Source organism: Pelecanus crispus, chromosome 2 (assembly GCF_030463565.1).
Source record: "Pelecanus crispus isolate bPelCri1 chromosome 2, bPelCri1.pri, whole genome shotgun sequence".
NCBI lineage: Eukaryota > Metazoa > Chordata > Aves > Pelecaniformes > Pelecanidae > Pelecanus > Pelecanus crispus.
Window position 1 is genome coordinate 38,693,714 of NC_134644.1, and position 14,398 is coordinate 38,708,111.

Sequence of the window (14,398 nt, forward strand, 5' to 3'; positions counted from 1 at the left end):
TGACTTACATGGTAGCAGGGGTCCGATCCAAGATGTTACCTTACTCCTGCCAGCGATTGCGAGTCAAACGCTCCCCTTTTTACCCTGTGAAATATATATGCGGCAGAGCTATTTGAAGAGTAGTGGGAATTTAAATTCGCTAATCCACGGTCAGTCTAGAAATGCTTAGCAGATTTGAACGGTAGGCAGTTCAGTGTGAAAACATAATCTTCAAACGCTAGCTCTGATTAAAAGTTACCTTAAAAAAAAAAAAAAAAAAAAGAGCTGTTATTTTACTAATGTCGGCCATATTCTCCTTGTGCGTTTCTTTCAAGGCGCCCCCGAATTATATCGCTCTGGGGCACGGTGTGAAAATAGAAGATCCTGCCTAAGATACACAGGACACGAATCCTACCTATCACCCTCATCTCCGACCTGCACTACATCTCATTTGCGGCGTGTCTCATGCAGTAATTACGCAGGTTGCGAAATATAACGGAATAAGTAGAATTATTCACTCGGAGCGAGAACAAGTGTAATTCACAAGTGGCTTTCTCCAGGCAATTTCGCTCCTTCAGGAGAACGCGTCGCAGTGAGGGGGAGGAAAGGCGGCTGCCCGCTGCCTGCAGCCGAGGCGGGCCCGTGGGTATCCTCCCGCGGACGGCAAGGGCGCTCGGTGGGAGACCGACCCCCGCCGCCAGCCCGCAGCCCCCGACCTCCGCGCAGGGGGCAGCCGGGAGGAGCGGCAGCCCCGGCCCGGGGGTTCGCTGCCCGCTCCAGCTCCCCAAAAATCCGCCCCAAGCCGGGCAGGCCGCCGGGCTGCTGCGGGGCAAGGGGGCACGGCGGAGGCTGCCGGCTCCCCAGCGGCGAGGGGGTCCCACCCGGCTCCCCTCGCCCGTGGGCAGCCCAAGGCCCTGCCCGCCGAGGACGCGTTGTTGGCCCGCTCGGGCGGTGCTGCACCCGTGGGCCTTTGCCCGTGGCCCCTCGCCCGGCGCCGCTGGCCGCGGGCAAGCCGGGTCCTTGCCATAGGGACTGCCCCCCGTCACCTCACAGGGACACGCTGTCACCCCAAAGGGACACGCTGTCACCCCAAAGCACAGCCCAACCGCGCGGCCTGGAAACCTGCTGCCACTTGTGTACCTCTCCCGGGTTATTTTCGCAGCGGGACGGGGGATATCTCACTCAGAAAGTCCCTGCCTGGCCCACGAAGGGATGCAGCCGATATTCCCACGCCCCGACCCCGCGGGTGACACGCGGCCTGAGAAATCACAGCGCTCCGCCGCCCCGGGAGCTGCGAGCGGCGGGCAGGTAACGCGCCCGCACACGGCGGGAAGGCTAAAATCCCGCACGGAGCGCAGAGCCCCCGACACGACAGCCTCCTGGAAAACAGATCCCGCTCCCGCAGGTACTTTTCATGTAAGTTATTGCACGAACGCGTTACAGTCAGATCTGAGGGTCGGAAAGAGCTCTGCGCTGATCCCTGCAGAGGTGGGTCCTTTTGAATTTCAGAAATGTAAGGCTAGAAGCGCACAGCTACCGCGGTATACGATACCCTCTAAATGTACCGTAAAGGTCCCCCAATCGCTCTAATTAGAGCTGCAGACCACCGCCGGAGACGGGCGGCGAAAGCAAACCTCTCTTTGTGCCCAACCAAATTCGCCCGCCACTCACAACACCGGCGGGTCGGCGGACTCTCCCACCTCACCGGCATCCCCTAGCTGGGCACCGGCACCCCTCAGCCGGGCACGGGCTGAACACCGATTTTCACCCCCGGCCCAGCCTCGCCGGCCTCCCGCCACCTCCAGAGCGATCGCGGAGCACGACCTGCTGCGCCCCCGGCCTTGCAAGTTCAGACAAATTATGCGCATATATTTGCAAGGGTGCGCGGCCGCCCCCACGCGTGTGCGCGGCGGCCCGCGGGGAGGATGCTGCGCGGGTGGCTGCGCGGGCGCGGCCAGGTGCAGGCGCAGCGCGGCGGTGGCCACGAGGTGGCGCTGTCGGCCCGCGGATGCCGCCGGCGCGGGGAGCTGTCAAAAGTCAAGGTCACAAATCGGCTTTTTTCCCCTCAAGGTCAAGGTTTCAGGCCTTTGCCGTCCTGTCATCGCCACGCAGGCCCCCCACCTTCCCGCCGAGGCATCGGCAGGCCGGGCAGCGTCCCCCCCGCCCCCGAAGCAGGGGGCGGCCGCCGGGCTCCATTTGCCGGCCAGGGCTGCAGCGCTGCGCGGGTATCATCCTGCTCTTCCTCCCCCTGGCCCCCAGCCCCGCTGCAAAACCGCTGCTTCACATCACCGAAACGCTTCTAGTTTAGGAACGCTGGTTATCAGGCGTGCCTGCCCCCAGATAAACACCGTCCAGAAAAAAAAAAAAAAAGAAAATCCCGTCATATATACATAAACTACGTAACGGAAGACAACAGTATGACAATTATAAGACAGATACATTATATTTTTCTTACGAAATGCACGTAGGTGTGCAAAAATAAAGAGCGTTTCTTTCAGGTTTTATTACAGTGACTATTTTATTAACAGTATTAATGCTACTATACCTATCTACACGTCTTGGGTTTTCATTTTTCAGTAGAAATATAAAAAAAAAAATGAGGGTGCACAAGTACATTTTCACAGTGCGCTGATTTTTTTTTTTTATTATTTACAAGATAGCTTCTTATAGTGAATAAAAACAAAATAATGTGCTGGTTGAAATAACTGATTGGATTAAAAGGTGCTGTAAAAAGAATCCCTAAACGTTCTACTGCGGCCTCATAACAGACAATAAACAAGGAGAAACGACTAATTACTTATAGATCAAAATATAGATTATATAAATCAAAATACTTCTGGGGAAAAATGTATTTATGTTCAAAGTTCTTGGATATTTTTTTCCAGAAAGGTTTTTTTTTTTTTTCCCCCTACTGTAAAAAAATGCCAATGTTCACGTTTTTGTATCCACCCAGAGTCAAATATCTAAAATTTTCCCGGGACTTAGAATATTAATTCTTGAAGATTATTTGAGGTTTAAAATAGGCAGAGTCCTTTGAAAAGTATCTATTGTACGGTCTGCAGGAGAAAAAAAAAAACAACAGAAAAAACCCCAGTTCAGATGACAAGAAATCATCTGTTGAAAATAAAAATTAAAACCGAAAGACATCTCCAAGCAAATATTTTCCTTTCTATCCCCTCTAGTTTGCGATGTTTTAAATTTGCTATCAGGATAGATCCTCCACAGAGCTTCCTTCATTACTGATGTCTCTGAAATCCTTATTCAGTACCTTCGAGGTTTATTATTACTTTTTGACATTAAATGCATTGCTTAAAAACATACAGTAATTGTACTTTTATTTCCCACTATGGTTTACCTGAGCAGTCATTCAACATACAGTTTGGATTGCAATGGAAGAAAACCAGCTTATGTGTCCACATCGACCTCCTCACGTCAACCAGCTCTCGCATCGTGGCCACGAAGAGTCTTCTCAGATAGTAAGGTCGTAGAAGCACTTACAAGTTTCTCAGAAAATCGTGTGTCTTAATTGGAAGGGTATCACTCGGGGCTGGGCGTGCGGGCTTTGCAGTCTGTCAGTGATACTGGCTGGCTGCTTGGGATTTTGGGAGAACTGTCAGTTTTTAACCATTTTGCTACAGCAATATTAAAAAAAAAAAAAAGAAGAAGAAAAGCTATAATTCCAAAGATACAGATCTCTTGTTCTGAAAGAAGAGGTTCATTGTCTTTTCTCTTTTTAATTATTATTAATAATTATTTTAATCTGAACACGAAAAAACCCCCAGTTCTGAAACTTTTGAGTTGCTGCTTCTCCATTTTTAATCCATTAACTGGTAGTCTTCAATTTGTTGATCACTTTTTTCTCTTTGACCCTTCTGTTTTGGAACCAGATTGTGACCTGTCTCTCTGACAGATTTGTAGTCGCCGATATCCTCCGCCGTTTGTCTTTGGTTATGAATTTATTTGTAGCATATTCCCTTTCGAGTTCTTTTAACTGGACCTTTGTGTAAGGCACTCGTTTCTTTCTGCCCCGTCTGTAGGAGTTCGCATCGGAGGGATGCGAAACGACGTCTGGAACAGAAAAACCATGCAGGCAAGCGTTAGAAAATCGCTCGAACCGCTTAGGGCATCTTCAAGTGGTGCGGGGGCTGGAGTTGCAGCGCACTCCTCCGCCTGCCCCCGCTCCAGCTTAAGCTACTACAGCCCGGCTCAGCTTTTGGGATTCCTCTTTCCTGGCCGCCGCAGACAGCTTTTAGGCACGGCAAGGCTGGCTTCTGTCAGACAGACAAAGAACACCAACGCACCCCGCGGAGCCCGGCGAGGGACTCCGGGGAGACCCGCGCGGGGCCGCGGCGATTTAACCCAGCCTGCGTGCCGCCGGGTGTACGGGGAATAGCACCGCGGGGCCTCCCGCGGCCCTTCCCAGCTGTTTCCTCTCCCGGGGCCGGGCGGGCGAGGCGGGATGCGCCGTGCGCCGGCGGGGGGCAGGGGGCGGCACCGGTGCCGCTCCCGCGGCGCCGGGACATGTGCGGGCCGGGGCGGGATGGGGCCGGGGAGCGCGGGCGGGGCGGGGAAGGGTCAGCCCGGGGGTGATCCCGGAGCCCTGCCGGCGGGATCCTCGGGAGGGGCGAGCGGGGGAGGAGGAGGAGGAGGGGGGGGGGGGGGGGGGGTGGGGAGGCGGGGGGGAGCCATGCAGGTGTATTACCCGGGAGGGTGGATTTCCAGAGGTGAGGCGGCTGGCTCTGCTCCTTGGGGCAGTACACTTGCCCGTTCCACCCGTTGGTGATGGCCCAAGGCTGGTAGCTGTCCATGGGGAGCAGGGGGTCGTGGCGCGGCTCGCCGGGGCCGCCGATGGCGGGCACCACCGGCATATCCAGATAGCCGGGCACCGGCTGGTAGGGCCCGGCGGCGTAGCCCTGGTAGAAGGCGAACTCCTTGGCCCGCGACGTGAACTCCTCGCCGGAGACCGAGGTGTCCATGTACTTGTCGGCGAAGGTGGAGGCGGGCTGGGCGCAGGACTTGATGGCGTTGTGGTGGGTCATGCGGCAGGGGTAGTAGCCGCTGCCGAAGTAGCCGTAGGGCAGCGCGGCGCCGGAGGAGCTCTGCACGGCGGCCGAGCAGGGGCTGCACTGCTTGACAGCCGGCTCGGCCATGCCGGCGGCGGGGGCCTCGCTGGAGGTGTAGGCGGCGGCGCTGGGGGCGGCCAGGGGCGCGGGGTGAGCCATCAGGTTGCGGCAGGGGTTGGCCGCCGCCGCCGCCGCGAAGTTGCTGCCGGCGTGAAACCCGTCCATGTTCTTATTGATCTCATCCAGGCTGTTGTCGTAGAGGAACATGACGGGCTCGATCCAGCGGGGGTGGAGGAGCACGGAGGCTGTCATAGCCCGCTCCGCATTGAGACTAGTGGCTCTTTTTTAAAAGCCCCAAAGACTGAAAAAAGAGATACTCAATCTCCGGGACTTGACCAAGGCTGACGCGCCAGTGTCGCGCCAGGCCGGCCCTCATTGGGCCGCCCGCCCCCACGTGATATGCAAAGCAGCTGATAAACATCTGAAGGAATAAAGTGGAGATAATTAAATAACGCAATAAGCGCGCGGGGCCGGCTCCCGGCCCGGGGGCGCGGGCACGGGCGCGGGCACGGCGCGGTCCTGCCGCCGCGCGGGGCGCGGGCGCCGCGGGGGGGGGCGGGGGGGCCCGCCCGGCCGCCCTCTCCCCTCCCTCCCTCCCTCCTCCTCCTCCTCCTCCCTCCCTCCTCCTCCCTCCTTCCTCCCGCCGGCCCTCCCTCCCCTCGCCACCGAGGCGTGAGCCTTTCGGCCCCGCTGCTGCCGCGGCGCGTTCCCCGAGGTGCGGGGCTCCCCCCGGCACCCCGCCTGACTTCTGGGGCCCTCCCCGCCCCGGGCGCCGCGGAAGCCCCGGAGGCCTCCCCTCATCTCCCGGGGGCGGGGGGTGAGCCGCACCCCTGCGGCCCCCTTCCTCCCCCGCTCGGAACCGCCGCCTCTCCCCGGGGAGCGCCGGCGGGGCCCCGGCCGGCTGGTGCGGGGAGCCCCGCCGCACGCTGCGGGCCGAGCAGCCTCCCCCGGGCCGCACGGGGAAGCGGAGCCTCCCGGGGTCCCTTCGGGGTGTTTCCCTCCGTCCTTCCTGCCCGTGGACAAGCCCAAGACCCATCTCGCTCCTCTCGCCACAAAACCTCAGCAGTCAGATAAGAGGGACAGACCAGGAAATCCCCATTTTTTTTATCTTTCAGGATGGGCTCGGGGAGCGGGAGGGTTAACTGGCTCTCCACCGCGATTCCGCTGTATTATTTGTTGCTGTAACAATAAAAACCGGGGCCTACAATTCGGCTCGAATCTTTTTTGGCTGTAAAATATCACGTCGCCTTGTGTAGCGTGCGCACGGACCCACGGTGCCTTTTTGTGCTGGGAAAAAAATGGTTTATTGGCTGAAAATCTTTTTTTTTTTTCTTGGAAGGTCGTAGCTCTCTGCAAGCGAAAGCTAGGGAAAAACAATCGCGTTCCCTTTTCATGATAAATGTTACAGTTTTTCATTGGGCGAAATGATTTCCATTTTTAATATTCCCCGCACCTCCAACCACCGGCGCGGATGCATTTCCCCCCACATTCAGTTATTTGCGCACAACCTTGAACTCAAAACGCTCCATCACTGAGCTATCAATAAACTTGACCTAAAGCAGCGCTCATCTCATCGTTAGCTGCTCTCAGCCCTCACGCGTGTGGACAAAACAGCCCCAAATACTCCCATCCTGAAAACTAATTTTTTTTTTTTTTTTTTGCAATTGCATGTTGCTTTGTTTTGCGCCTGACAGCTCGGCGTATTTATTATCCTATTGTGCTTCCCATTGACGTTGTAGCATTGTTTTGCCCGCATGGCTACAAGCGCAGAGCAGTCCCGGGACGTACATTGTTACCGAGCAGGCTTTTCCTTGCCTAGCGCAGAGCTGCCAGCCATGAGAAATAGCCCTTTGGAGCCCATGGAATTTTTTTCAAGGTGCTTTTTCCGTGCGATGGGTTGGGATACCTGAAGTAGCTGTCATTCCCCTGCTACTTCGGCCGCTTTTTTTCCTTCATTGTAGCCAATAAAGAGTTCCCATTTTGACTTCGCATACTCTTTTCCGCATTCTTCCTCGTGGCCAAAAACAAATATTTATTCCCCGCATATTTTTCCTTTTCTTTCAGGCTCCAGTTTTGAAACCTGTGGATTCCCCCGGCCAAACACATTGCTTGACTGGCATGAATTGGGGTCGGTTTGTTTCCCTCTGCTTTCTCGAGGCTGCTTCTGAAAATCGAGTTGCAGCGGGGCGGGGGGCGGGAGGGGGGGGGCGGGAGAGGGGGGAAGGGAAGGCAGCTCTATGGGGCAGCGCTGTTTTACATACGGGTTAGACACGGCTAGAGGCCAAGGTCAAGTTGAAAGTTGCAGTCTAGCCAATGTGAGAACTGTCATTCACAGCCCGAAGATCTGCCTGATTTGTTAAAAAGCGGGTAGCCATGAGAACACTAATCTCCCCAGCTCGCCTCTCTTCCCCCCCCCCCCCCAGCCCACCCCCCTCTCCAAATTCTCCTCTCCCTCAGCCGCGGAGCCTTTCTCGCTTATCTGCCTCTACTTTTCGAGCCCCTTTCCCTAAGGAGGGAGAAGCCATGTGAAACCGTAGCTTTCAGCCCCGGTGGAAACCGTACAAGTGGTGGAGGGTCGGGGTGGGGGGGGAGCAAAGGGGGGGACATCCGGTCTGCTGAGTTTTGGTGGTTGGGTTTTTTTTTGTTTTGTTTACCCACATGGGGCCGTTCCAGCCCTGCGTGCGAAAGCGAGAAGGGAGATTAGATTAAAGAGCTCTCTTTTCTCCCTTCTCTGCATCTCTCCCTCGCTCTAGAGCGCTATTTAATCATTAGGGGAGAGGGCCGTGCCTTTCACTGCTGGTAAGAGCAGTGATACAACTGTCCCCTTCCCCTGTTTGCCCTAACGTGGGTGGGAGTCAGGGAATGCGACCGTTTCCTCAAAATAGGCAAAATGGCATCTGCAGGGTGCGTATGCAGCACCGGAAAAATAGTTATTGTCGGACACGGGACTTTATGCCTTTGTTTTGCCTTCCGAATTTGACTGACTTTTAATAAATTATTGACACAGAGAGAGGAGAAAAAGCCGCGTCAACTAGTTTAGATTCCCGCCCCCCCACCCACCCAATTTTCATTCCCCAGCTATAATTCCTTCCTGCCTTAATGGGTATCTGCCATTAAATATTAGAAAAGAACGGTGAGGGCTGAAGGCATCGAGCAGAACAGATGTTCTTCGAAAATCATGGACCCTGTAATGAACACCAGGGATAAAAATATGCCCGAGCCTACCCCCCCGCCTTGAGCATTTACCATTCCCTACCAATTGTGGAAGAGCTTTTATTTTTTGCAACGTGAGGCTTGGGGTGCGCTGGATAAATTAACCAAAACTAAGAAAGGGTTTACTTGAAGCCACTGATTGATTTGGCCATGCTCTACAAACGCTTCATTTTGGAAAATTAACTTGATAATTGAATGCTTCCATGCACGCAACCGACAGACCAATTGAAGCTTCTTCCACTTTTTTTTTTGTCTTTTTCGTGCGAAATAAAGATAGGATACAGCAAATACAACCATATGGTAGAGTCTCAGCGTTTTCTAAGAGATTTGATGCAAACCTCCGAACTGCTTTGCATTTATATAGTGTGTAAAACATCTTGGAGAGAAATACATCTGTTAAATCGTTTCCTCCAAAACGAGTATTAATTCCTTAGGGAGCAAGAAGATGAACAACCATCATCAGTAGGAGGACTTTAAAAGGTGCTGAATCCTTTCAGAGCCAGGCAATTTCTAACCGATTTTCCTATTCGGCAGCAGTCACCCCTCGCAGTGCACGGCCATGCCCATCTCAGGTATTACAAAAAGCTTTAGTGGCATTTTCTTCCCTTGGCTGCAATGAGAGCGGTCATTTAACCCACTTCGCAGGTGTAAGGAAGGGCAGAATCTGGCCCCTACAAGGGCTTTGAACCGAGTCACTGTGTGCTGCTGACGCCATAAAGCCAAAGGCAGTCTTGCCACGGTGAGGACTGCAGGATTTTGGCCTTAAACGAGAAAATATAAATTATCTGTAAATCTCCCCATGCGACAGGAATATGGCCACTCATTTTCCTAAAGAGGCCTTAAAATTTCGATTTTCTTAGAGAAACCAAAAGTCCTTTCGGCTGAATGTCAGGTTTTGCAAATACGGATTTTGTCGGCAGAATATCTAGGCAGCTTTTTTTTTTTTTTTTTTTTCCCCCCCCCCAAGCCAGCCTTTGTGTGATAACACACACACGCACCCTCCGGAGCCCTGCCGCGGGAATGCCGGACTGAGGGGAACTCTGATTTCTTGTAAGATAATCGCAATCGTACGAATACAGAAGAAAAACTGTCGTCCAAGGAAATCCACTCTTACTTTTCCATCCACTGCTTAGAGCTAATTAACGAGCATGAAGCGGGGGGGGGTGTGGGTGTGGGGGGGTGTGTGGGGTGTGTGTGTAAATCGTGGCTGCTTGTTGAAAATATGTGTTTGTCACAGAGTTAAATCCCCCTAAACCCGCTAAAAGATCTTAGCTGATAATGGAGGGGCTAGAAGGTGATCTTAGTTACTAATAATAATCATCTCCGTCCTGCAGAGCCCAGGAGTCTTGGTGAGACGCGGGAGTAAAGTGATAGCAGGAGCAAGAGCCTTAATCGAATTTGATTTTCACGAGCAAATTAAATTTACCTGCCAGAAGGTTAATTTGGAGTAGTACTGTCACCGCTGTTTTCTTCCACAATTTCTAAAGCATCAAGGATTGAGATAAACATTCCTGAGTCCGTTTTAAAGACACTTTGTATTTCAGGATATTCATGTGTTTCTAATGGAAGTAAGCAGCTTTACGAGCGGGGTTCGCAGAACATCTTAACTCTCTCCCTCCCACTGTGTGCTGGGGGGGGCTGAGATAATTACAAAATAAGAAGAATTTGTAAAAGCAAATGCAGAAGGGGAAAAGTCCGAGAAGATTTGCGAAGAGCTTAATGCTGCATTTCTCTCAGGTACAAAAGGCGTCCTAAAAATCCTCAGGCACACGCTAGATACGGACCTACCTCTTTCAGTCCACCCAAACTTTCAAACTGCCACCTCCTCTAAATAAGGTGTGCTCGAAAATAATGTAATTGCTTTAACCCGAAGTGCGGGACACGGACTAATCTTTATGGAGCGAGGTCTCAGAAGATCGCTTCACTCTGTCTTATTTTTTTTCCTGTTTCAGCTCTAGAAAATACGCTGGAGGTATTTCATGTGATTAAAGTGAAAATGGGAATGATCCTGATCTCTGTCTCATGGGCAAGGTCTCTCTTCCGATTTTTTTTTTTGTGGTTTTTTTTTTTTTTTTAAACCTTTTTTCCCCTGTAATATTCTCACAAGCATATTTCCAGTGGGGCTACGATAGCTTTCTGTTTATTTTTGGCGGGTGCAAGCAACAGAAGTCTGGCATTACGCGTTGGTAGTCAGCAGAAAATATTTTACTTAAACTGTCGTGTAAATGCGCCGATGAAGAGAAGCCCTTGCAGGCTTTCTGTCAGCCGCAGACTGCTTGAATGCAGTGATAAAGTCCCCCCTACAATTTCAATTAATTGTGCTATGCAAGCTGAAACGGATTTTTCCGCAATCAGCTCTGCTCGCACGCACAAAGGGAGCCGAGAACGTTTTCGTTTTACTCAGTAAATTCTGATAAGCGAGGAGGCCAGGCTGGCCGTGCAGATGTCCAGTGCAGAAGTGTATCAGGTCGGTTGTATCTTCCAGCTAAAAATGTTCTAGTATGAACATGTAGTAGCAACAGATAACAAAATGATACTCAAGTTAATCTTCCTTGATTTTGTTGGGTTTATCCTCCGATTTTCAAGATTTAGCATTTTGAGGGTAAATTAATTTCTCACCTTATCTACAAGTAGGTCAGAATTTTTGGGGAAAAAAAAAGGGAAAATAAAGGCAGGGTACAGTGAACTGCAATGGCATATCCTCTCTATTTCTGCTGGGAGCTTGTAATAATTGCTACCACATGATCACATGGTGTATTGTTGCAGCCTGATTACAATTAAACTTATCCCTCCACCTTTTTCATTAGAAGAGGGGGGGGGGGGGGGGGGGGGGAGTTCTTCCTGAGCTTCAGGCCCACTTTGTGCTGTTTTATTTCCCTTTGAAAAGCTGTCGGAGAGAAGCCGAAGTCGCTCCTTCCTTTACAATGCGAAAGAAAGCGTTTCCACAAAGCCCTTCTCACCATAACTTCCCCGTAATAGCGTGACATTTACACAGCGTCCGACCAGGAGGGCTCAGGGGCAGGAGTGGACGCTGCTGGTTTCTGCAAGAAGTTGCAGGGTCTTTATTTTTTTTATTTCCCCCCACCAGCAGTATCTTCACCTAGGGAAACAATAGGGCTCTCAGTGCTAAAGACGCCTGTGCACAGTATCTAGAGAAAGAAAGGGGAGAGAGGCGAAAAAAAAAATCATACAGGAAACATTGGACATGTTTGCCTTTACTGGAAGACAGCTGTTTGAGTACATTCTCCAAGAGGGTTTTTTGGTTCCCTTTTCAGAAGTGGTTTTAGTGATTAAAACATTGACTTGATGGAGGTAGTTTATCTCTAATGTCTGGGTCTGTCTAACAGCTCTTTTTACTCACTTTTCCAGCCCTTTGCTTAGATGAGACTGCACACAGCCGGGCCTCTAATCGCGGCTGTCTGAAGAAATATCTTAAGAGATATGGGGACTCACCACACTGACGGGAGGGGAGGGTGACTCTAGCTGGAAAAGCTACCTGAGACATGAGTGGAGATCTCCGCGGAGAGGGGAAAAAAAAAACCCCAAACCAAAAATCCCCAAAACAAACCCCAAACACGCTGTGTCTGGCAAACCCTTGCAACTCCGCCAAAGGTGGCGGAGAGGGGGGCAGGGGTGGCCGCGGGAGAAGCCCCGTGAGCGGCACCCCACGCCCCGCCGGCTCCTCCAGCAGGCCGGGCGGCTGCGGGGCTGGCGTGGGGCGCTCCCGCCCGCCAGCGCGGTACCCGCGGGGCTCTCCCCGCCCGCCCTGCCTGCTCTGCCCACCCTCGCCGGGCCCTGCCCTGGGCTGCTGGCCCGCAGGCCCAGTCTGGACCTTCCACAGGCAGCCACCCGCCCGGGCTGCCGGCTCCTAGCCACGGGCCGCCCAGTTGTCCCGCCGTGGGACCTTCCCTCGGCTCCTTCCAGCCGCTGGGCACGGACCGGACTGGCTTTTGGATGGGTTTTTTAAATTCTTATTTTCCCTTGGCCCATTGCATCTGCCTCTCTGGTGCTCTGCGTTCCGCAGGCGCGGAGAGGGGCTTTTGCCGGCAGCGGGTGAGAAGGCAGGTGCGTGGCCATGGGGAAGCGCGCACCCACGCAGGCAGCAGGCACGCACGCCCGAAACGAGTCCTGTGTCCTCTCGCCCTGGCTGGTGGGTGGGTGCGTGTGACCACACACGTGCCTCTTGCCTTGCGACATGTTTCGGTCATCCCTCCGCTGAGAGTCGAGCCGGAGTGAGGAGGGGAGTGGGCAGCCCCTTGGCCCCGGGACGGGGCTCCCACCCGTCCTCCCCCACCCCCAAGCACGTCCCACCTCTGGCTCGGCGAGAGCCGCCTTCTCGCATGGGTGGGACCCCGCAGGGACAGCCCTGCGGACACGCTCCACAAGGAGTAACGCACCATCTGCACGGGGCTGCGATCGGTTTCGGGCAGAAAGAGCCAGCTGGCTTCGGCTGAGTCCTCAGCACTGCTTAAATGCCCTCCACCCACGTCGTGGGTGCTCCCAGTACCCACCACCTCCCAGCAGAGAGTTACTCGATACCGTGATATGAGCCCGTGTTCCCCAATTAGCTTTACATTTCACCAAGCACACGCATTTCTGTTAAAAGTTTATTTGGTAAAAAACCCCAGTCAACTCAGGGTCTAGAAAATGCTTTCTAGTGCCTAGAGTACATTTCTCAGGTACATATAATACGTGCTGTCTTTAATAACAAGAGACATTTGCTACTCTTCATGTTAGATGGAACTAATGCCTTTCTACCCATACCGTGAACACATTCTCTAAATAGGAATTATACAGTATTTTCCTTTAAACATAACACCAGCCAAATGCAGACTAGCTGATAACTTGCATCGCTGGGTAAGTATATTGCTCCCTTTATTTTTGCTGAATCATGAATTTTTCCAAAGCTTATTGTATTTTATGTCTTCTTTAGATAAGCAGTTACATATGTGGCCCTGTTGAAGGCTAAATCCCATCCTTACATACGCGACAGCTGACTTCCAAGATGTTATTTACTCTGGAATCAGCTTAAAGTGCTGCGTTTGAGACTCGTTGTTCATCAGGAAAGGCGGGGAGCGGAGTCGGTCCCTAATTAGCCCGCGCACGGCGTGCTCCAGCAGTTCCCATCTGCCCATGCCCGGGCTTGGCTAGATCTTCTCATCCGGAGTACAGACTTCATCTGCCTGAGCGCATCCTTGAGGATGGCGCCCGCCCAGACCACCGGCACCGCCTGGCATTGCCACCCTGTGCCCCTGCACCCACGCGCGGGAGTGGATGTGGGGGCACAGACTCTCCCATCGTCTCCCGTGCCAGAGGGATGGGGGATGGCCTCAGCCCACCAAAAGCATCCTGCGGCGGTGCTGGGAGCCTCCCGAGAGATACCCGGGGAGAAGGAGCCAGGCTGGTGCCAAGGGGCTGGAGCGGAGCTGAGGGCACATGCCAAGGTTCCCACGCTCCAAAGACAATTCGCAAAGTCCCGGGAGCCGAGGTATATTTAGTCCCATAATGGCACAGAGAAAAGGGAGTGGTTTCGTAGCAACCCCTCTGACATGCAAAATAATGAGTGGCTAAACAATAAAGGTTAGCCTCTAGCCAGGCATGCCCCCTGGTCTGCTAGCGCAGGCACCTAAAGGAAGAAATTCCCCCGTCCCCTTGCACGCAAGCCCAGGCCGCTTTCCTGCAGATGTAGCTGCCCTGGTGCCAGCCAGCCAGCATCCTCGCTCGGAGCCGCTTCCTTCCCATTGTGGCGAAGATCCTCGCTGCCTGCCAGTAATTACCAATTGTCATCCACTTTCACAAGGCCATATTTCTTCGCAATTTCTCTCGCCGAGTGCGGGGACTATGTCAAATCAGCTGTCATCTCCTGGCGCAGCCCGCTGCCACCCCGCCCCCTAAAAAGAAACAAAGAAAAGAAGAAGAAAAAAATGTAAAAACAGCTGCACGTAACATAAAGCTGCATCTCGTAGGTCGCGTTGCAAAGGAAACATAAAGGCTGGTGTGCCTTTGCTCAGCAGAAGTATCCATATCCGCCGGACCCCGGTTCTCGCTGTTCTCAGGTCAACAAATTTGCAGCCCAGGGACTC

General features: G+C 53.1%; 1 protein-coding gene across 1 annotated transcript; it reads right to left on the bottom strand.

The window, feature by feature from the left end:
• Positions 1-3,802: 3,802 nt before the first annotated feature.
• Positions 3,803-5,354, bottom strand: HOXA13 (homeobox A13). The gene is made up of 2 exons (XM_075706122.1): positions 4,682-5,354; positions 3,803-4,047 (listed from the first exon to the last, which is right to left on the bottom strand). The coding sequence occupies exons 1-2, from the start codon at positions 5,352-5,354 to the stop codon at positions 3,803-3,805; spliced, it is 918 nt and encodes a 305-aa protein (XP_075562237.1).
• Between the last annotated feature and the right edge of the window lie 9,044 nt (positions 5,355-14,398).

Bases quoted from the DNA above. Each gene is read 5' to 3' on its own strand.
- HOXA13 (XM_075706122.1), bottom strand. From the start codon at position 5,354: ATGACAGCCTCCGTGCTCCTCCACCCCCGCTGGATCGAGCCCGTCATG. The intron at 4,048-4,681 runs GTAATACACCTG...TTTCTGTTCCAG, and splicing joins CTGGAAATCCACCCTCCCGG to ACGTCGTTTCGCATCCCTCC.